Genomic DNA, 23,117 nt, shown 5'->3' with positions numbered 1-23,117 from the left:
GTATACTTATAAAGCATTCAATACTAAGGAGTTTTTCATTCCTGATGTATGCTAGAAGTTAAATTTTTCTTTGTATTCAAGTTTATTAGTTGATCAATAAGAGAGTACATGTTTTTTAATTTCATTATTATATTCTTGTCCTTTTATATGTAGTTTGATTCTTCTTTAATTTTCACGCGTTAAAGAATTGAGATTTAAAAAAAAATTGTGGAAATTAGAGTGGAACCTGTAAAGATATGACATTTGAGTTTAACTCAATCACAAAAGTTATATTATGGGGGGAGGATTGTTGAAGTCCATATAAGGAGACTACCAGTTCATTTTCCAACTAATGTGAGACTTTTATCCACTCCAACAGAACCTAGGACCTCTGTTAAAGTATGACAATTTAATGTTATATCAAATTAAAGTATGTGATTTTATCTATAATCTAAATTCACCATTCTTTTCTTCTAGAAACTAGAAAGATTAGAAGGAAACTCTGTGAAGTTAGTTTGGTAATTGCGTGCGGACAATAACGAAAGGAAAGGATATTTCCGAACTACACAGACCTACGTGTGTGTATATATATATATATATATATAATTTTAAAAAAAGGTATTTTAGAATACCTATATTAACCAATGATGTATTCGGCTTATCAGTCTTGAACCTTTGACCCAGTGATCAGGAGAAAACTCCTCAACCTCGTAATTTTAAACGTATCATGTTAAAAGTTAGAATTAAGGAGTTGATAAAAAGAAAACATGCATTTTTTAAAACTAAAAAAAGTGAGACAAATACATTGAAAAAAAGAGAAAGTATCAAAATTATTATAAGGATTTATGCATCGAATTGTTTTTTCTATTGGGTTCAAAATTAAGTTATAGTCAGATAATAATTAACTAAGATTACAATCTTGAGACTATTATCAAGATATATCATCTATCCCACATTTTATGGAATTAAGAATTTCATAATTATGATATGAAAATTTATCTCAATTTTAATTAATATCCTCAACCATACATATTCCAAATTTTATGCTAAGCTAACTCACTCCTCCAACCAAAAAGTGATCAATTCATGCTATCTTTACCTTAACACGATATTTGTATATTACGTATCTAATTTAACCTAAGCCTACAAGTTTTTTCAAACTATAAAAATAAAAAAGCATACGATTAAGAGACTAACCTCGAAAATCTTAATAATTGTATTCGAATAAGGTGCAATTTCACTATTCAAATGCCTAAATTGAAAATTTCATATCTAGCCTTTTTAAATTGGAAACTACAGATTGGACCTAGTAATATAACTCAAAATTGAAATATGATTAATTATCAATTTTAATTCGTGGCCACTAATAAAACTCTATTAAGGAGTTTGGAGTTTGACTGGTGGTTGACTTTTCCGTTGATTTTCACTTGTCTTAAAATTATGAAAATGGTTTGTCTAGCCTAGTTAATTTATATTGGGGAAAAGGTATGAGTAGATTTACCATGATAATGGATAAAAGGTGAGGAAATGTAACAGTGACATACATGAATATACACTACTATATATGGAGATATGCATGATTACACAGGTGTTGTCTATTATTAGTGTAGTGAGATACATGGATATACACTATTATACACGAGGATATACATGGATAAATAGGTTTATTTTTTTAACAAGTATAACAATGACATACGGGATATAAATTGTATATATATATATATATTGAACTCATGATTCATGAGATAAAATGTTTGGTGGTATTTTTGGACTAAGCTTCTACAATTTTTTTATTTCTTTTTCTAATTCAAATGTGAGAGTAATTCTATCAATTCGTTGTTGATTCACCCTCATCTATAGGGATGAAAATGGGGTGGGGCGGGAGTGAGGTGGGGCGGGTTAGAGCCTTTGCGGGTGTGGGGTGGGGCGGATTTGAATATATCTTTTCAAAATTTATGCGGGGCTGGTTGCGGGTTGGAATAGAAAATCTTTTAAATTCGTAATTCACACAAACGAAATCTCACTGCTTGCATTTAAATTTGAATGGCTAAGAAACTAGAAAGAAGAAAACATGATCTCACTGCTTGCATTTAATTTTTTGTTATTACATTAAATGTAACCAATTCAAAATTACCAAAAAAAATGTTGCTGACATATCTAAAAGAGTTATTAAATTGCATTGTAATGTTAGAATAATGTTGTAACATATTACTTTAAGCAAGTTAACAGCTAACAAAATTTTAAGTTCAAAATTTACTGAGCCTATTATTTGAAATGTTTTTTACAAATTATGTGGATGGGGCAGGGTGGGGAGGGTTTTTGCGGGGCGGGCGGGTTGAAAACAACAAAATATGTTATGTGGGGTGGAGCAGGGCGGATTGGGATCTTAGTGGGTTTAAGCGGACTTGTCCCGCACCCGCGCCTCCCGTCCCATTGCCATCCCTACTCATCTATCTATTAGAGACAATAGGCCCTTCACTTTCAATCATAAGGTTGTGATTTCGAATCACCAAAAAAGCAAAAAGGTAAGAGCCTGAGAGAGGGTTAAAAGAATTGAAGAGATGTATTTAATCATGCTAATACTTTCAAATTTTAACTGCTAAATTTAACTATTGATCTTTAAGAAAAATTAACATTAACTTTATTGAGTATTAATGCGCAAAAGTTATAAATGGAGTTTGGCATTCCAAACTTTATACATAATCATTGAAGTCCTATAAAAAATAAACTTAGCTTTACATAGAAATGTTTTCTCTTTTTGTTCCGGAAAAATGGATAATTCCACTTATCCATGTTGAAGAAATCCTTCACTTGTCGAGGTAGATAGACAGAGGAAGTTAGGGTACTAAATTTCATCTTTGATTTAAATCTTATCAATAGTTATTAAGAGTGATCGATATATACATGTCAATGACCCCTTTCTTCTTTTTTGATTGCAGTTTAAAAACTCGAAAAGAAATACTTTTAAATGTTGTAATCTTAAACTGAAAATATGTATAACATATCAAAATTTCATTTAATATTATGATATTAAACATGTTATTTAGGATATTAGAATTAAAGAGTTGACAAATTAAGATAAAAATATTTTTTTTAAAAGAAAAGTAAAATAAACAAATTAAAATTGGAGATCAATATTTATTAATTAGTACCTTAGTAATATAATAGCTCAAATAGGAGAACAACAATCGAGGATTCGTAAAACAGGAGAAATGCTAGCCCATGAACCTACATTTTGCCTCAATATATTTGACCTTTTCCTTTATGATTCCTTCAGCTTATACATCTAAGCATATTAGTTTAAACTTAGCACACATAGAGCTAGATTACAACTAGCTTGATAAGATATATAGTCAATTTTGTACAATTACATAACAAAACAACAACACCCCTTATTATAATTATTACTCCAACAAAGTGAAGTACTTAACTTGCTGGTACGTACTCTAGTACTAATAATCAAACAGCAATATCATGACGAATATGGCGAAGCAGCACCGGAATCACAACATCCGGTGAGCTGAGCTGCGGAAGATGTCCTTCCGTTGACATAACCTCAACGATAGATTCAGACCCGAGATTCTGGCTGAGATATTCGGACACCACCACGGGTACGGCCAAGTCCTTCATGCTCTGAATTATGTGAAATGGAACAGACACATGAGGCAACAAATGCCTTAAATCACTTAGGAATATGATTTGTATTACGCTTAGGGCAATGTCTGGTCTCATGTTGAAAAGTGTCCTGCTGAATTCCTGGATTGCTACAGAATCCATGTCCCCTCCAACAACTAACGGTGCAAATCCTGAACACCATGATTTGTAATTTGTTTTTACTGCTTCAAATAATTGATCAAGCTCTTCTCGTTCAAATCCTCCGTAGTACTCCGAGTCGTTCAAATACCTAAAAGCAGTGACGAAACCAGGAATTAAAAATAATTTGTGACCTATGTACTTTATATATACATGTTCAATTGACCATGTATGCAGTTACGCAACTGTGTAAACGAAAATCATAAAAATTAGTATGTCGCCACATGCACATCTAAGCTTACAAGAATTTTGGAGGAAATTAAAATGCTTCATACTTCACTCCGAGACTTTTACCACTTCATCGTAACTTTTGGTGGTTCGAATCGAGTTTTTGACAGTTCCCCTACCTAATAACCACTTAAACAAATACAAAATTGGACCAAAAATAATTGCAACAACAAAACAAGGCAATGGGAAAACAAAATTGCAGATGTAGGCACTGCTACAGAACATTTCCCCAAAAACTGTTTTATTAGGTGAGGTAGGCCTGTAAATAATTAAAAGGAAAAAGATAAAAGGAGTATATAAGAGGTGGTGATTGAAAACTTGATTCAAATTAAGTAGAATTGCAATCATAATCTTTCCATTTTTGGTCCTCCTTTTTGTTTCTTCTTTATTTCTGGAAAAAAAAATAAAGGACTTTTCATGTAAAACTTACATGGCTTTTTAGCCCTTCCCTTTCTTTTTTAGTAAGTAAGACAAGACATGATGACCCCTCTTTAGGTTATCAATGGAATAGTTAAAAAAAAAATATATATATATCATTCACCCTGGGTAATGATATAAAATCAATAAATACATGATATCTATTTGGGATAACATCCACCATTCGAATATCTAGTTTATCAATTATGATAAAAGTATACCACATATACAATCAATTATGTATGTGTAGTATATGTATTAAAAAAATTATATACTCTTTGTTTAAAAAAGAATGACTCAGTTTCCTTTTTAGTCTGTTTTAAAAAGAATGATTCCTTTCTTTTTTTGGCAACACTTTAATTTTAACTTTCCACGTGACATGTTTAAGACCGCTAGATTAAATGACATTTTGGTACATTTGACATAAGATTAAAAAGTCTTTTTTCTTTTCTTAAACTTCATTTCAAGTCAAACTAGATCATTTTTTTTGAAACGGGGATTACTAGTCTATATTACATTGAATAGATATTTTGTAAACTTGATAATCCAAAGATACAGACTGTAATTTTCTCTATTTCTAGTATGAGTTAATTATGTATCCTTCCTAATATTAATCACTTATTTAATCACGAAAAATAGCAGGGTTTTACACTCAGAAGGGAAGGAAATAAACAGAACAGTAGAAGTAAATTAGCAGCAAATTGTACTCCCCTTCATCAAAATTTATGAGATACTCCATTTTGTTTCTCAAAAGTTAATTTAATTAATCTTTGAAATTACATTAGATGAACTCAATAGTTTAAAACCAAAACTAAAATTAAAATATAAAGTAGAATCTCTCTCATTGTCATGTTTTAAAACACAGATCAAAATTTATACAATTTAAATCTAAAAAAATCACATAAATTGAAACAGAGAGAAGAGTAAAAATTGTACCTTGGAGAGGCAGATACAGTGACAATTTTAGTGAAAAGATCAGGACGAGCAATGGAAGCAATAGCACCAATCATAGCAGAAACAGAGTGGCCGACAAAAATGCAACTGCGTATTTGAAATTCCTCTAATATCGCAATCACATCATAAGCATATCCTTCTAACGTTGAGTAGCGGTCGAAGTCAAAGTAATCTGGATTAGTTGTTCCAGCTCCCATATTATCAAACAAAACAACTCTATACTCGTCAACCAAATGTGGCACCAGATGCTTCCACACCGACTGGTCAGTCCCGAATCCATGTGCTAACACTACTGTCTGCTCACCAGAACCTAAAATCTTCACGTTGTGTGCTTCTTCAACTATCCCCATTTTAATTCTCAGAGGATTTGATTGGGTGGGAGTCGGTTTGTGGTTTTTGGGTACTTCTGTTGGTGGGAATTAAATGGGATAACGTGGCCGTGGTGCGGACTATTTAAAGCTTAATTTCCCTTGATACGGCTTAGAAAAGGATTTACTTTATTAGTCAAGTTTTAATGTCAGTATCAGATCCTAAATAAGGGGAAAAAAAGACATTTTATAGTATAATAATATATATGCAGAAAGCTTGATATGCAAAGGTGTATGCAATTTTATTTGATGAGGGTAAAATGCACTTAATATTTTATATGTGATATAAATTTATTTATGTGTTGTAAATATATTTGTATCTTGAATTAGTTTGTAATAAAGAAAATAACTTACAAGTAGCTAGTTCATTTAAACAACTTGCAAGTAGTTATTGAGATATCTTTTTGAAAAATAAATAAATTATGATAGCTTTTTGACAAGGCTTCTATATATAACAACTTTTTAAGATGCAATTAAGCAAACAATTTGAAAATGGTATAGTTAAATTCTGTGTAAAGTCTTAATAAGACTTTCTTGAAAAGTCTTGCAATAATTTATTTTTTTTCTATAAATAGAAAGTTAAATCAGTTTATTCATACATCAAATTAATCGAAGAAAAACAGTATCTCTTATCTATCTCTTGTTGCCTTGTATTTTAATGTTATTGATTCCTAATGGAATAATTTATGGAAGTTTTAATAAATACAAAATTATGTATTCAGAATTTCAAAAATATATGTATTATGCTTAGTAAAAAATATTAAAGTTCAAAAATAAGGCGTTGCCTTTGTTAGAAAAGGATTTACTTTATCATACAATTCAAATTTAATCAAGTTAAGAGGTAAGTATCAGATACTAAGTAAGGGGAAAAAAAAAGACATTTTATAGTAATAATATATATGCAGTAAGCTTGAAATGCAAAGGTGGATGCAGCTTTATTTGATGAGGTTAAAATGCACTTAATATATATTTTTATGTGAAATATAAATTTATTTATGTGTTTTGTAAATATATTTGTATTGTGAGTGTTTATTTATTTAAATATATTTATATGAAGTTTGTAATAAAGAAAATAACTTGCGAATAGCTAAAGCAAGAATAGTTCATTTAAACAACTTGCAAGTAGGTTATTTAGATGTCTTTTTGGAAAAAAATTATGATAGCTTTTTGAGAATGCTTGTAATAACTTTTGAAGATGCAATTAAGCAAACAATTTGAAAATAGTATAGTCAAATTCTGTGTAAAGTCTTAATAATACTTTCTTGAAAAGTCGTACAATAAATTTTTTTTCTATAAATAGAAAGTTAAATCAGTTTATTCATATATCAAATTAATTGAAGCAAAATAATCTCTCTTATCTACCTCCTGTTATCTTGTATTTTAATGTTATTGATTCATAATGGAAAAAATTCTGAATATTTTCTTTTTGGCTTCCCATTCGGGTATCTGAAGTTTATATTGGAGCTCTAATTAAATTCAAATCGCATATTGCAGAACCTATTCGGAGATAGCGCTCCTAACGTGATTATATTGTAGATTTGTATCTTGGATTTTTTTATTTTTTTTTTGTAGTTTGTGGTCTCTGTCCAAAGAAAGAGAGGAGGGATGTGTGATGACCACAACCGCATATTTTGGAGTGTTATCTCTTCTTCCTGATAAGATTTTCAGCATTTGACGCCTTTCTTATAATTCTATGGTTTAGTAGGAGTGTTAAATAGACGGGTTATATAAAAATTATGCTAATTAAAATAAATTATGTTAATAAAGTACTCGAAATAAGTTTTATGAAATAGATTATAATCCAACGTGTAAAATTTTTTTTTTTTCTTTTATGGTTTGTTTTAAGTTGTTTATAAGAGGCCGTTTGATAGGATATATGAGAATAGTATTATATATGATGTATTAATAATGTTTGTATTAGCTATGATAAAATTATTTTTTTGTATAATATTTGATTTGATATATTAAAGATGACATGCATTACATAATTTCTATAAAAAAAAATATTTGCTTACAAGTATATCTCCACAAATATGGTAAGGATGTGGAGGGGCAATTGTGTCTTTCATCAATTCAGTGCATGCATTAAATCGTTTGTATTATTAATATCATAGATTTTTATGTATTAGTTAAATATATTTTAATATCATAGATTTTTATGTATTAGTTAAATATATTTTAATATAATTAGTGTATTAGGTATACATAAGTTGAAAAAATATAGAAAATATTAATAATAAACAAAAAAATTATAATATTAATTATAAACAAAAAAAAAATAATAGGACATCATTTTTAAAAAAAAATTATTACAAGAATATGTTAATAAATTTTCTCAGGTCCATTTGAGTTATTTATTAGCCTATTTTTTAAATGAGTTGAACTATGTGAGTTAAAATAGATCGAGCTATTAAATAAATTAGTTAAAATTTAAGTTAATTGAGCGAATTATAATTTTTGTCTTAATTTAATTCATGTGATATTAGAGTATTTAACTTGATATCAAGTTTAAGAAATTTTTTTTAAAAAAATTGTGGTCTAAAATATTTTTTGATCATTTGTATGACTATAAATCTTTTAATTAAGGGTAAAATAAAAATTTTAAGTCAAATTATTTTCAATGATAGAAAAATAATATTCTTTTTGGACTGATCAAAAAGAAAAACGTGTCACATTATAAATTGAGACAAAAAGAGTACTATTTATTACTCCCTCTATCCCTAATTACTTGTTTACTTTTTCTTTTATAGTTGTCCCTAATTACTTGTCCATTTTGACAAATCAAGAAAGGATAAAAAAATTTTACCTATTATACCCTCAATTAAATGATTAATTACTTTGAAAAACGTAGAACTTTTCATCCACTTCATAAATTAATAGGGGTAAAACGATAAACTCACTATGTCATTAATTGTTTTCTTAATAGGTGTGTCAATTCAAAAATTGACAAGTAATTAGAGACAGAGGGAGTACTTACTCCCTTTGTCTCAATAAAACTTTTTATTATAATCTATCCTTAAAAATAATATATATTTTATTTGATAAATACATACTGACACTATTAATATTTTTACAAATATAAGGTCCTACTTATTTGCAAAAAAATCAACAAAATATACTTTTGTAAGAAGAATTTTGAAATATTATTAAAAAAAATTATATTTCTCAAATTTTTGAATTCAATTAAACTATATCATATAAATTAAGATAAAGAAAGTACTGATTAAAGATTGCGATGGAAAAGTTGCTAATTAATTAGTAATTCCTAAATCACTTATACTCATGGGTTGTAGAATTTTTTTGTTTACAGTAAAAGATGGGGTGCATAAATAAGTTAGAAGAGAATTAGCATAATGAGTTTAGTGTTTTCATAGTCATCAATTAAGTGACAATGAAATTGTGCTAGCTCTTTCAAACAAGAGTCCCAAATTTTGTCAAAAGTGTAATGGGATAATGATAAATATTTTCTCTCCTCACTTTTAATTCATGTTATGTTTTTCCAAAAGTCAATTTGAGTAATTTTAAAGTTAAATTAGATTATATTAATTCGATATTTCAATCAAAAAATTTAGATATTTAAAAATTATACAGAAAATATTATAAATAACAATTTTTTATATATCAATATAATGAAAAAATACATCATAAAATATTAATCAAAATTATTATTATTTCACGCTAAAAAGAAAATTATGATAATTAAAAGTGAACGGAAATAGTATCTGTTTATTAGAGGGTTAATCTAAGGTAGTCGTTATTTTTCCTGTCAAAATTGCCTTTAAAAGCATTAATAACTACTTTCAGTTGTGAAAAGAAAGGCGAACAGCTAGCATTATTAGATATGTTGAAATACCATCAACCAATTAATGCTTCCTAACTACTTCCCGTCATTTTACTTTTCATAAAAAAATTTGTCATACGTCTCGAGAAATTATGACTTATATTTTTATATCTAATTATTTAAAATATTTTTTTCCTTAATAATAGTTTTTCTATATTTTTATTTACAAATAAATAAAATAATTTAAATAGTCACAGTATTAAAATATGTATATATTTCCCTTACTTGAGTTTTTATATTAATCAATTAATATATAGAGATAATTTTATACCTTTTATAAATAGCAAACATAATAGATATAATAAGGTTTTATAGTTATAGTTTCGATAATTGCGCTTCATAACTATATTTTCGTTAATTACGCTTCATAGCTATAGATTCATTTGCTATGGAGGTTGCGGTTGTATATTTCTGTATGTTTGTATATTTTGCTTGTGAATATACAAATAATGTAACTAGTAAGTACTCCCTCCGTCCACTATTGTTTGACAGGGTAAGATCATGCACAACCCTTAAAAAAAAAATTAATATAATGTGCAATTTGACTAATATAACCTTACTATCAATCATTATTAAAATGGTTTGTAATTTTCGAAAACCGTAAAAACAACTTTTTTAACATTAAAGTAGTCTTGTAACTTTAGAATGACTATTTTTTGAAACTAGTAGTTATGTATTTCCTCTGTTTCAAAAAAAAAAAGACTCAATTTCCTTTTTAGTCTGTTTCGAAAAGAATAACCCATTTCCTTTTTTAAGTAACACTTTAACTTTAACTTTCCACGTGGCATGTTTAAGGCCACAAGATTAAAGGACATTTTGGTACATTTGGCATAACTTTAGTTTAGAACCACAAGATTAAAAAGTCTTCTTTCTTTTCTTAAACTCCGTTCCAAGTCAAACTAAGTCATTCTTTTTTAAACGGAAGGAGTAATTATTAAGGGCAAAATTGGAAAAAAGTGACTAATTGTTTCTTGATTGTTTAAATTGACAATTAATTTTGGACAACTATTTTTAGTATACCTGACAAACAATAGTGGACGGAGGGAGTATATACAAATTCTATATTTACACATTTATGAATTTTTCAGAACTTCATTTGTATATTTCACTTGTCAATATACAAATGAGATATTTTATTATTAATTGTATACAAATAGTTAGGGTAATGATATACAAAATTCTGAATTTATATAACTAGAAACCGAATTATACAAATTATGTATTTATACAAATCAAACGAATTATGCAAATTAGGCTAATAACAAGATTGAGCGAAACTATAGTTGTTAATTAGAATTTCCCTAAACAGTAGTTATAACATTTAATATGGTTTAAATGTTTGCTATTATGCACAATTTTCCCTAATATTTTTTACTCTCTTTGTCCCAATTTATGTGACACATTTCAGATTCGAGATTCAAACAAGTTTATCTTTGACTGTAAATTTTTCATATATCTTTTAAATATTTTGAACAGTCAATTATTGTGACTTATAGTACTTTTTACATAGTTTACAAATATATAAATTTTATTTTTAAAAAGTTGAAGATTTCATACTCAAATTTCCAGTCAAATTTAAAATGTTTGACTCTCGAAAAACGAAATGTGTCATATAAATTGGAACAAAGGAAATGCTAATTCCAAATATAATTATTACTAAGATAAGATTATAGAGAATGTACTTAATTACATATTTTACTCCCTCTATTCACTTTTATTTGTCACAGTTTGATTGGAAAATCCTTTAAGAAAATAATTAAAGATATAAGTATTTTATCAAACTATCCCCTGTTAAATGATGTATTAGAAAATGATTTGAAAAATAAGTATTTAATGCTAAGAGTAAAACATGGAAAAAAATTATTGTCTTTTCTTGATATGTCAAAAGTGACAAGTAAAAATGAAAATTTATTTTAGAAATAAATGGACAAGTAAAAAAGAACGGAGGAAGTAATTTTTAAAAATAATACTCCTTACGTCTCAATTTATGTGAAATTTTTCATTTTTTGAAAGTCAAACAGTTTAAGTTTGACCGATAATTTGCGCATGGAATCTTCAAAATTTTTGAAATGCAATTTATATATTTGTAAACTACATAAAAAGTATATAAGTCACAATAATTGATAATTCAGAATGTCTAAAAGATCTATGAAAAACTTACGATAAAAAAATAGATTTATTTGAATCTCAAAATATAAAAAATACCACATAAAATGAGTTGGATGAATAATTATTTTAAATTATCTATTTTTAGTATGAAGATCCGGAGGGAGTACGAGATTAAAAAAAGAAGTCAAAGTGTTACTGTTACTTCCCGGGTAAAAGAATATCTACGTAATACGTGACTCATAAAATCTCTGCAACGAATAATTAATATTAACTCACATCAATCCAATAAAAATGAATTTTAAAATATCGTATTTCCTCTGTCCATTTTTAATTATTAAGTTGTATTTTTCGAAAGTCAATGTGATTAATTTTGAAGGTTAAATTAAATTACATTAATTTGATATTTAAATAAAAAGTTTAGATATTCAAAAACTATACGAAAAATACTACAAATTTCAATTTTTTGCGTGTCAATATGATGAATAAATAGATCATAAAATGTTAAAATTATCGTTTGACTTCAAAAAAGAAAACTAGAAAAATTAAAAGTGACTCGACTAAATTAATGTGAATATTCATTTAGTATTCCAACAGCTTGTGAGTAATTCACGTGCAACTTTGCAAGTAGCTTCTTCAGAAAAATCTACAAGTAGCTAGGTAGTTAGCAGATTCTAAAGAAGCTTACAAGTGGCTTTCCAAATAATTTTTGTTACCTAAATGGGTTGTGGTGCACTGGTGATAGTGTTTCACTCTTAATCAGAGGTTTCGGTTTCGAATCGTGGGTATGGAGAAAATTTTATTGGGAGCGTCACCCTTGAATGGACCATGTAGAGCGCAATTCGAATTTAGTTGGAGCTCCAATGTGGACTCCGGACATCGAGTGGAAAATCAAAAAATAAATAAATTGTTAATTCTATATATAGGAAGTTAACTCGATTTGTTTTGTAAAAAAAAAGTTTGAAGAGAACTAAGATATCTCTCTCCCCCAAACCTATTTTCTATTAGTGGGTTCGATATAATAAAAAAAGTATTTCTCTTGAATATTTTTTTTTTAAAAAAATGAATTTTTTATTAATTTATTTATGTTCAATTAATAAGAAAAAATTATCACCTAAAATTTTATATGTTTTAATCTAGATAAGTTACCATGGGAAGTGGGGTGAAATGGGGTAGGAATATGGAATTGTGAAGATAGGACTACATAGATGAAGGTGAGGATGAGAGTTTTTTTAACCTTTTGAGCATGTAAAGATTGAAAAATATTATATGTTCTTCCATATTGAACACACCATATATCTCTTTATTATCTTATATTTTTATTATTATTTTATAACAAATATATTCCGTTATATAAGAATTAAGAGGTATCAATTTAGTTGTTTTACCTGTCTGTTTCATGATCTTTATTTTGTTTGTTTGTATAAAGAGTTAATTTAGCTGCTTCTACCATTCTGTTTAAAGTTGAAATTTCCATGTAAGAGGTCATGAGTTCAAACTCCACTTTACATTTTGTCTTTTTTAAATATTTTAGTTTATTTATCTTACATTTTTTTAGTATGTTATATTTAAAAATTGCATAGTATTATAATAATTAACAACTAAAAATATTTTTAAAATATATTAATAATTTGGTTGATTCTCGAAACTTCACCTATGCTTGACAAATTAGGATTGAGAAAGTAATATATATTATTTGAAAGTTACATAAAAAGTAATATGAATCACAATAATTAACAACTTGAATTATTTTAAAATTCAACTGACTCTCTTATTTCCATTTGAACCATATAAATTTAAAAAAAAAAATAACATATATTAAACTCGTACTTGTACGGACTCTCTGTATCTAGTCCATATATGTATGACTCAACTAATGGATAGAAGGAGAAAGAAAGAAAGAATGGACCCGCAAGCACCTAACAATGCAACACCACCTTGCAAGTTGGTCCTGACTTGTGGTCCATTCGTGTATTATTGGGACCAAACTGAGAATGAATTACTTGTCAGTATGCTATATGGTGTTTTCTACTTTGTTATACAACATTAAGTAGTCATATCTAAAGATCTTAAATTTTGACTATTCATAATCCATGCGTCCATTTTTATGTGTCATGTTACGCTTTTCAAAAATTAATTTAATTAATTTTAAAAGTTAAATTACGTTATATTTTTTAGATATTTAAAAATTATATGAAAAATATTATAAATTTCAAATTTTTACCTAAAGACATCGTAAAATGTTGATCAATTTTTTTATAGTTTGACTCTCAAAAAAAAAAATTATGACAATTAAAAGTGGATGAAGATAGTAATACAGAACTACTAGTTCTGAACTAGGACTTGCGCAATGGCATTGTGATCCGATTTAGTTACAACATTAATTGGTTTTGGATATATAAAAATCAAACTTCGATAAATTAAATTGATAATAGACAAAATTGAATCGATCGATGAACTACCTTTTAACTCCTCCTACAACTAAGTAGCCTTTTACTAGAACTCAAAAACTGAATATTTCTTTTACTGAATTAACTATGACTCCTCTTACAGCTAAATTATTAATTATATTTAGAAGAAATGGTAGCAGTAATACATGCAACATTTGATAGTAGTCCTCCTTGCTTCATTCTACTTGAACTCAATTTTCTTGCTTTTTTTCTATCATATGCTTTGACTATTTTCGATTGATTTTTTATGATCTGTTTATTGAAAGTAATTGCGTAACTTTCTTTTTTCCAAACAGAAGAGATCAAGGTCTGTGTCTTGTAAAGTTGATTTCTAACTTCATTTTCATTGACTAATTATGATATTTTCATCAATGAAGATTTGTGGGATATTTAAATAGATGCATTCTGATTTAAAATAGGTATGGTTACAAAATTATATATGTGTTAAAATGGATATTGATTGAAAATAATCATGTGTTAAAATAAGCATATGTCATAATACAAAAATTAATATCGGGATTTAAGAGTTAAAAATGAGGGTCATGCGTTAAAATTAGTATGGGTGAAAATGAGTTAGAACATAAGTATGAGTTTAAAATGATGGAAAATACTTTCTTTTTCCCCCCAATAAATCACAGATTCATTTAGATCAATGGAGGCTCTAAGAAGAATTCATATATTCATTAAAATTGATAAAGGCTTTGATACCATTATTAGATTTTTTTTTGAAGAGAAATGTGAATAATAAAACAGAAAATATGAATGAAAATTGTCTATTTGTTATGAAATATATTATGTGGATGTCCACTAATGTAATATTCCTATTACTCTTCATCACCATGTGCAAAAATACATGTAAGTATTAAAATTTTATTGGATTTAAATTCATAAATTAATTTGAACTATATTAAATTCAAGAAAATAGTCTAGATAATATGATAATTCAAGTCAAATAAATGAGTCACTAGATTCATACCATGTGTCAAAGTGATGTGGCAAATCAAGGCAAATTAAATGAGTCACTATAATCATGTCATGTGTTAAAGTGTGGCAATCTAAGTCAAATTAAATGAGTCACTAGAATCATATCATTCTGTGTCAAAGTTATGCGACAATCCAATTCACTACAATCATGCTATATGCCAAGTTATCTGGCAATTCAAGTTAAATTAAATGAGTCATTACAATCATGTCACGTGTGTATTTTGACCAATCAAAATAGTGCTTTTAACCGGGGAATATGATTAATCAGTTCAAACCGATCAATCAAATCACACAGGTACACTCCCTACAACTATAAATAGGGATCCTCATTATTCTAATTAAAGGGAAAGTTTTTTGAGAACATGCTCTCTCGTGGATCAAACACACATATTTCTCAATAAGTTAGAAGTACAAGTATTCAAGCACTTAAGTTCAAAATACAACTGAGGATCAAGACTACCTGATTCAAGAACATGCTCAAAGACCCTTGAAATCAAGTACATGTCAAGATCAAATTCACAACTCAAGATCATGACCACTATATTCAAGAACAAGCTCAAATGCCCTTGAATTCAAGTACAAGTCGATATCAAATCCACAACTCAAGATCAAGACTACTAGATTCAAGAACAAGCTCAAAAACCATTGAATTCAAGTACAAGTTGAGATCTAATCAATCAAATTCACAAGTCAAAGATCAAATCTGTCAAATTCAAGATCAAGCTCAAAGGCACTTAAGTTTATATTTGAAAAGAAGAATCAGAAGATTTATAGAGATTGTAACACTCACTACATTTTATTACTCCAATTTTTCTATCTTGATTATTTGTTTTTCTCAGCTCAAAAATTTGTTATTTACAATACCCACACTTGCATTACCTGCTCATTATCTTCCACACTCCTTAATCTTTCCTACATTTCAAGGATTAATTTCACGTTTATGATTACCTTTTTGTATGCCCACATGTAACAGTATAAAATTGAGGTTTTGAAGATTTGGGAGACACTTGACACTTTAAAAAATATGAAAAACTTTCATCTTTTATCTCTACATTTCTTATTTCAATATTACTACTATTTGTTTGCTTTTATTTTATAATACATTATCAACATGAATCTCTAAATTTATTATCTAAATTAATTATCATCGTATGAAACAAGGGAAATTAAGTGTCAGTCTGTTGACGATAAGCTGAATTCTATAGCAAAGCGTTTAGTTCCTAGCATGAGAAAATGCGGCACCCATAAAATCAAGCAATTCATCATCAAAATGGTCGGGTCAGATAAATGAATTATTCTTTATTAAGGCTGGAACTCATGAAAAAACAACTTTTCAAAAAGAAAATTTCTAATTGGCAAAGCCAAGCTAAGGGATATGAGAAATTTCATTTAGACGCTTAAATTAATTATGACATGTTCTAATTAGTTTGGGGAAAAAAATTGTGCATATTAGATATTTCAGTTAACCACATGAAATTTATCATCTCCTTTAATTATACGCATTTCGTCTCAATAAGTTGTAACTCCAGACACTCAATGCTATTTATTTATTACTTTCCTTTTTGGTTTATATATAGTTTATAGATGTCATAAATATCATTACGATCTGTCAAGTGAAATTTTATTCAGACCATTATGAAGAGTTTCATGCTAGGAAAGGAAGAAACTGAGGAATACGAGCAAAGGAGTTTGGCAATAGTAGGTGATGTTTTGTGTGTTTGATAATTTGGAAAAGTTCCCATCTTTCTTGCTCTTCAGGGTTCTCTTCTCCCTAATAATCCCCGCTAAAAAAAAGAAAAAAAAATGTATTAAGTGAGAATTGATCCATAGTCTGCATCATTTAATCATCTTGTAGTATGGATGCCAACAAATATATAATATTATATTATTTCTAAAATTATATACATAAAATACATAGTTATACAGAAAAATCATGAATTCACATGCCCCATTTCTAATATTCTAAATTTGCCTTGGCTGCACTTACCATTTTCTTGCTTGCTACCATTGGTATTTAGTTTTAGCCTGGCCTCATTAGGTTTATTCCACTTAACCATAGTCATTTTGATTGATGAAAGTGCATTAAGTATGGCATCACTAATACTTTGCCATGGGTATTTTCAAATTAAATTCATTCCAATATATTTGTGTATAAATTTGGTATGTAACTGGATTTTGATGGTATAATATAAGCTGATTTATTCATATTATATGCACATATTATACTCAAAAAATTATAATTTAAAATTTCACAAATCATGATCAAAATTATGAATTGGATACTAAATTTATTAGGAATATTATACTCAAAAAACCACAATTTAGAATTTCACAAATCATGATCAAAATTACGAATTGAATATCAAATTTATTAAGAATATTATACTCAAAAAATCATAATTTAGAATTTCACAAATCACGATCAAAATCATGAATTGAATATCAAATTTATTGAGAGAGATTGTGTAAGAAGAGGAAGTATTTGGAGAGAGAATTATGGAATTTTGTTTTTCTTTTTAAAAATTGAATATAATTGAAGAGAATCAAACCCTCACTAATAAGGGGAAAGTTCAGATAGACAACCAAATCCCCTCTCCATTTTCTTTTCCCCTACTCCATTTTTAAAAAAAGATATATATATAATTAAAGAGAAAGGGGGGAAAATGTGCTCATCAATGGGTTCCTAAATTTTACCTACTCAATATATCTTTAATAACTATCCTTATCTTCCTTTCTTGAAATAAGTCTAAATATGATAAATATAGTACTTACATTAATTAATTATTAATTATCTCAAAAAAGAAAAGAAATGCAGTCCCTTTTTTTCTCATAAATACGGTAATTACCATGATGAATAAATAAAATTAAATATAATATAATTTAATATGAATCTTTTAAAACCTGTAATTAAACCTTTATACTTAGTAATCATAAAATAGTATATTTATAAGCTCTAATATATATATATATATATATATATATATATATATATATATATATATATATATATATATTGCTCTAGTTTGATTACAAATTATAGCTACATGTTTGGGGAGGAGAGAGTCGAGCGAGACTAGGAAAGGGATGAGAGAGGCAAGCCAGATCTTGGAGAGAGAGAGAGAGGAGAGTGGCGAGAGAGGTTGAACACCTGTTGTATTCGTTATATCAAGTTGTATCACGAATTCAATAGGTAAAACTGGTTTGTATCAATATGAATACAATTGTATAAAAAAAATTTGTATTTACCAACATATTAGGAGGAGAGGGGCGAGCGAGATCAAGAGATGGAGGAGAGAGGATTAATACATGTTGTATTTGTTGTATCATGAATACAATTGATACAAAATACAAATACAATTGATACAAAATATACATATACGTGACTGGATACAATTGGTATAAAATACTCTTTCACCAATATTTGATTGAATACAATTGATACATAATATATTTGTCAGAGATGATGAATGCATATTGTATTCGTTGTATCAAGTTTTATCACAAATACAACTGGTATAAAATAAAAATACATTTCATATATAATACAAAAGTACAATAGTCATATGTGGAATGTTTTTTGGGCTGCAGTTGTTTGGGATGGAGAGAGAAGGGGTGAGAGGGAGGGAGGGAGAGAGAGAGAGAAGTGGAGTCCGGAGGGATAGGGCAGTGGGAGGAGAAAGGCAAGGGAGAGAGGAGAGAGAAATTTGCTATAAAAATCTACATATAGCTACAAATTGTAATTATTTAAACTATAGTGGTTTATCATAAATATATATCATATAATTGTCTTGTTGTGTATTTTTTTCCTATATTCAATTAGGAAAAACTACATATTAAAGCAATATATGCCATGTATTTATTATATATAACTCTAGTTTAATAAAATTATAATTCGCAGCTATAATATCCATTTAATAGCTATTTTACATTAAAAGTGTATCTTCCAATTAATATATTACTGGGCTTAATTCTGGACATTGTATTTATCAATTATCTATCTTTCCTCTTTTCTCTCTCCAATTTAGTGTATAACACCAAATTGTTTTTCTTCTTTCTTGTCTTCCATGGACGATTCTTTCGAATTCAAACTTAATGACGCAACACTTCTTCTCACTTTCTTCGATAAAGTGTTGTCGTCATTGACTCGAGATGATTTACGAAACTTCATTGTCATCCATGAGAGAAGCTTAAGTTCAAATTACAGATGCATGAAATTATTGCTAAAATTATGGGGTGATCTTTTGAAAGATTGGATATATTATGAGGAGTTCATTTCTCGGATTTGAGTGTATTTATTTCACTATTATTGTATCGAATGCATTTATTTGTATTTGATAGCACATTTGTATTAATGTATCAAAGTGTATCTATTCTTTGTTATTATTTATTTTGTATTAATGTATTGTGTATCTTGCAACTTGTTATAATTTTGTATCAATGTATTCAAGTCTATTAGTTCCTTGTTTTACATTTGTATCATGTATTGAGTGTATTTTTGTTCACTATTATATATTTATATCAATGTATTTGAATGTATTCAAGTGAAAAAAAGTCTATAAAAAAAAATTTATATCAACTTCGTACAAGTAATTGTTAGTGATACAACAAAATAAAGGAAGATGAAAAGATTTCGTATTGAAACTCATTTGTTTATTATGGAGAAAATATTGTGAGATTTCATAGTTTCATTGATTACGAAATATTAACCGATTATGATAAATTTTCTTTTTAAAAATAAATTGCTACACAATTAATGCAGCAGTGTATTAAATATTGTAGTTATATTTCGAGTAATTGCCTAAAAATAGTATATGTATACTAGAATACAATCACCAAACATGATGAATACATTTAGGTACAGCTGGATAGTCAATTAAAATTTAGTTATGAATAGTAATTATCTTAATTATAGCTACTGAACTTTATTAACCCCTAAACTATAGGCATTTATGTAAGTTCCTAGCTCGTTTAATTTATATATATATATATATATATATATATATATATATATATAAAAGGGAATACTACACACTGAATACATACAAACAAGATTTGTTTATGTACCTCAGATACATGTGAATTACTTGAATATAATGTATTTAGAATAAATTACACTTAATCTTGACCCTATATATCCCGGCATACATATATTTTGACACACCAAAATCTAATAAGATGAATCTCTATATAGCTTAATCAAACAACGCGTCCGACGCTAATCTGTAACTAACTTTTCTAGAAATGCAATGGGCATAGTGACAAGAGTGTCAGTGGTCACCGTAGAAACAAGTGGTATGCCCCTACCTTCCGGCAGCTAAGTATTGGCACCAATCGAGGTTTCAATGGATATGGTTGCGAATGTGGATGACCCTCCAAAGATATAACTGCATGTAGTGGCGAAGCCCGAAATTTTATGAAGGATGTCAAAGAATTACACTAACTAAATAAAATGATGAATGGGTGTATTGAAATTTTTAAAATCAAACTACGTAATATAAATAATTATTTCTTTTATGAACAAATGTACAAAAAAAATTAAGTGAAACTACATAATATTTAGTTTTAATGTGTATATTTAGTTTAATAAAAAGTGATCGGACAGAAGAAAAAAAAGAGAGAAAATGGAGAAAATTCAACTTAGAATGACATCATGTTTTTGCTTCAAGCGATGACGACAAAAACAACTAGACATGTAAAATAAAGAGTACAATCAAACAAGTTTTTTAAAGGGAAAAAGGTATGAAAAATACTCCAACTTTGGCCGAAATTATTGTCACGATACCAAACTTTATGGAGAACCTTTTACCTACCTACACTATTTAATAGTATATTTTAAAGGTATATATGTGCCCACATGGACACGTTACTATTTATAATTATGCAATATTTATGATGTCCACGTGGGCAAATATATACCTTTAAAATACACTATTAAATAGTGTAGGGGGGCGGTAAAAGGTCCTTTCCAAAGTTCGGTATTATTACAACTATTTCGGTCTAAGTTCAGATATATTTCGGACCTTTTTCCCCTTTTTAAAAAAGAATTCTATATGGAGTCTTTTTTGCTTTTAGTTGTTTTATATAAAATTTCAGGGTTGTTTATTAACTTAAATTAAAAAAATAAGTTTTAATCAATTGAAATTCTGATTGGCTTCTAAGTTAAATTTTTCAGTTGTATCTAACTAAGGATTATTTTATCAAATAATATTAATTTTTAATTATTTCTAATAATAGATTTATTAACTATTATTCAGATTTAGAAAGTAACTAAAAAAACTCTTTTTAAAATATAAAAAATGGCATAAAAGACAAATGTTGTTGGTGAGGATCAAACTTGCGCTTCCCCTGCGCGCCACCTTTTCAGACCCAAGAACCACTGGGCTACACATGCTTGATGGTTTCAGGGTGCCCAAAATATATTAAGTAGTCATTTATGATATCACTGTAGCTCCGCCCCTGACTGCAGGCGGTGGTCTGGGAGCCATAGTCCCTGCAAATATGGTCGGTACAAATTTTGCTTTATATAATGGGTTATTCATATATTTTATTAGCATAGCACTGGTAAATTTGGTGGCAGTGGATCGACAATCAATTATGGCGGCTGATAGGGATGTTGGCGTGATCACACAACACCTAAATTAAATATAGGAATGAAAGGTCAGCTTTTTCATTTTATGTTCGGTCCCTCATCTCAAGTCACTATCAGAAGATCCACATTCAGAGCATAACTGGACATGATGCAAGCTACGAGTGATGCCTACGAAAGGTAAATGATGTTATCATTCACTGTCGACCTCAATTGTGCACGCACCATCTACCACCAAAATTTTACCGGAAAAAATAATGAAGCTTTAGTAATTTGTAGCTTCGAATTTGTTACCCATAGTGCTTCAACCGACTCACTAGCTATCACTTGTGCAATCTAGGGGTGTATTATTTGGATTAAACCGAAAAATCAAACCAAATTGAAACAAATTTTAATTTGAATTGATTTTTTTATTTGATTTTGAATTAATATTTAGGTTAAGGTTTAAGTTGGAGTTAACCACTTTTGTTCCTTTTTAGTTATTACCTTTAATTATGATTAAATTCATATTTTATGTTTGGACATCAATAATTGATATACTTCTAAGTGTTGTATTTTAAATTATACTTATGATTTATATTAGAAAGTATATTTAAGAGATACAATATTATTACTTCTCCTACTATATTTTTTTTTTCAAATTGCAAATATCAATATGATTATGTTAGTAATTAATGACATAAGCAAATAACCAAATCGAAAAAACCAAAATTGAATAGAGAAACCCAAACCAAATCAAATTTATTTTGGTTCGGTTTAGGTTACAATTTTTCAAAATCAAAAAATTCAAATTGAATCAAACCGAATGCACACCCATAGTGCAATCTATCGCAAAATACTTGTATGGATTTTCGCATCTTCCATTCGAATGTCACTTCTCACCAAATGATGCCTATGCTCATACATTCCAGTCTAATTTGGGGACCAATATGCTGGTCCATGCAAATATCGGAGAATGGTAATTTTTGAAATGTCGACACTCACCCCATGAATCTATGTGCTCTAATGGTGGTAATCACATTGCTGCCTCTTTCTTCTTTTTTTATTTGACGTAGCATCCTCCACTAAATTGAGTAACGTGGTAGCATATACGACATAAAATTCATGTGCGAGCTGCACCCCATAATGCCACAAAGATTTGGTCATCTACTCAAACTGGTACTAGTCAAACAACTCTTTAAGCTTTGACATTGCCGTTAGATTATTTGATACGCCCTGTAACTCCAGTACAATTGTTTTTTTTTCAAACCACTCATTTAATTCAAAACATCAATATCAAATATGTCTCGCGACCCCAACAACACCTCAATTAAGCGGCGATGGACAATCAGATCACTTTCTTTTTTGTTCGCGAACCGCTCGATTTTGTTTTTCACTTTTCTCCTCATTAT

The 23,117-nt window shown here is 28.3% G+C and overlaps 2 protein-coding genes across 2 annotated transcripts in view; one reads left to right on the top strand and one right to left on the bottom strand.

The window, feature by feature from the left end:
* The window catches only part of LOC125840269 (uncharacterized protein At2g23090-like), a 376,400-nt gene that overhangs the window by 316,482 nt on the left and 36,801 nt on the right, over positions 1-23,117 (top strand). The gene's annotated exons all lie outside the window — the stretch shown is intronic.
* Positions 3,372-5,789, bottom strand: LOC125840259 (probable esterase KAI2). Its single transcript, XM_049519234.1, has 2 exons — positions 5,374-5,789; positions 3,372-3,883 (listed from the first exon to the last, which is right to left on the bottom strand). Exons 1-2 carry the CDS (start codon positions 5,739-5,741, stop codon positions 3,439-3,441), a joined length of 813 nt encoding a protein of 270 aa, XP_049375191.1. The 5' UTR covers positions 5,742-5,789; the 3' UTR covers positions 3,372-3,438.

Source organism: Solanum verrucosum, unplaced genomic scaffold (genome assembly GCF_900185275.1).
Source record: "Solanum verrucosum unplaced genomic scaffold, falcon-dt-bn FXZP01000180.1, whole genome shotgun sequence".
NCBI classification, from domain to species: domain Eukaryota; kingdom Viridiplantae; phylum Streptophyta; class Magnoliopsida; order Solanales; family Solanaceae; genus Solanum; species Solanum verrucosum.
Note: the sequence above shows the minus strand (reverse complement) of the source record. Positions and strands in the feature narration are given on the sequence as shown.

What these genes read in the sequence shown, in the direction of transcription:
- LOC125840259 (XM_049519234.1), bottom strand. Translation starts at nt 5,741, where the DNA reads ATGGGGATAGTTGAAGAAGCACACAACGTGAAGATTTTAGGTTCTGGT. An exon ending in ACTGTATCTGCCTCTCCAAG is followed by an intron (nt 3,884 to 5,373) that starts GTACAATTTTTA and finishes CACTGCTTTTAG; the next exon opens with GTATTTGAACGACTCGGAGT.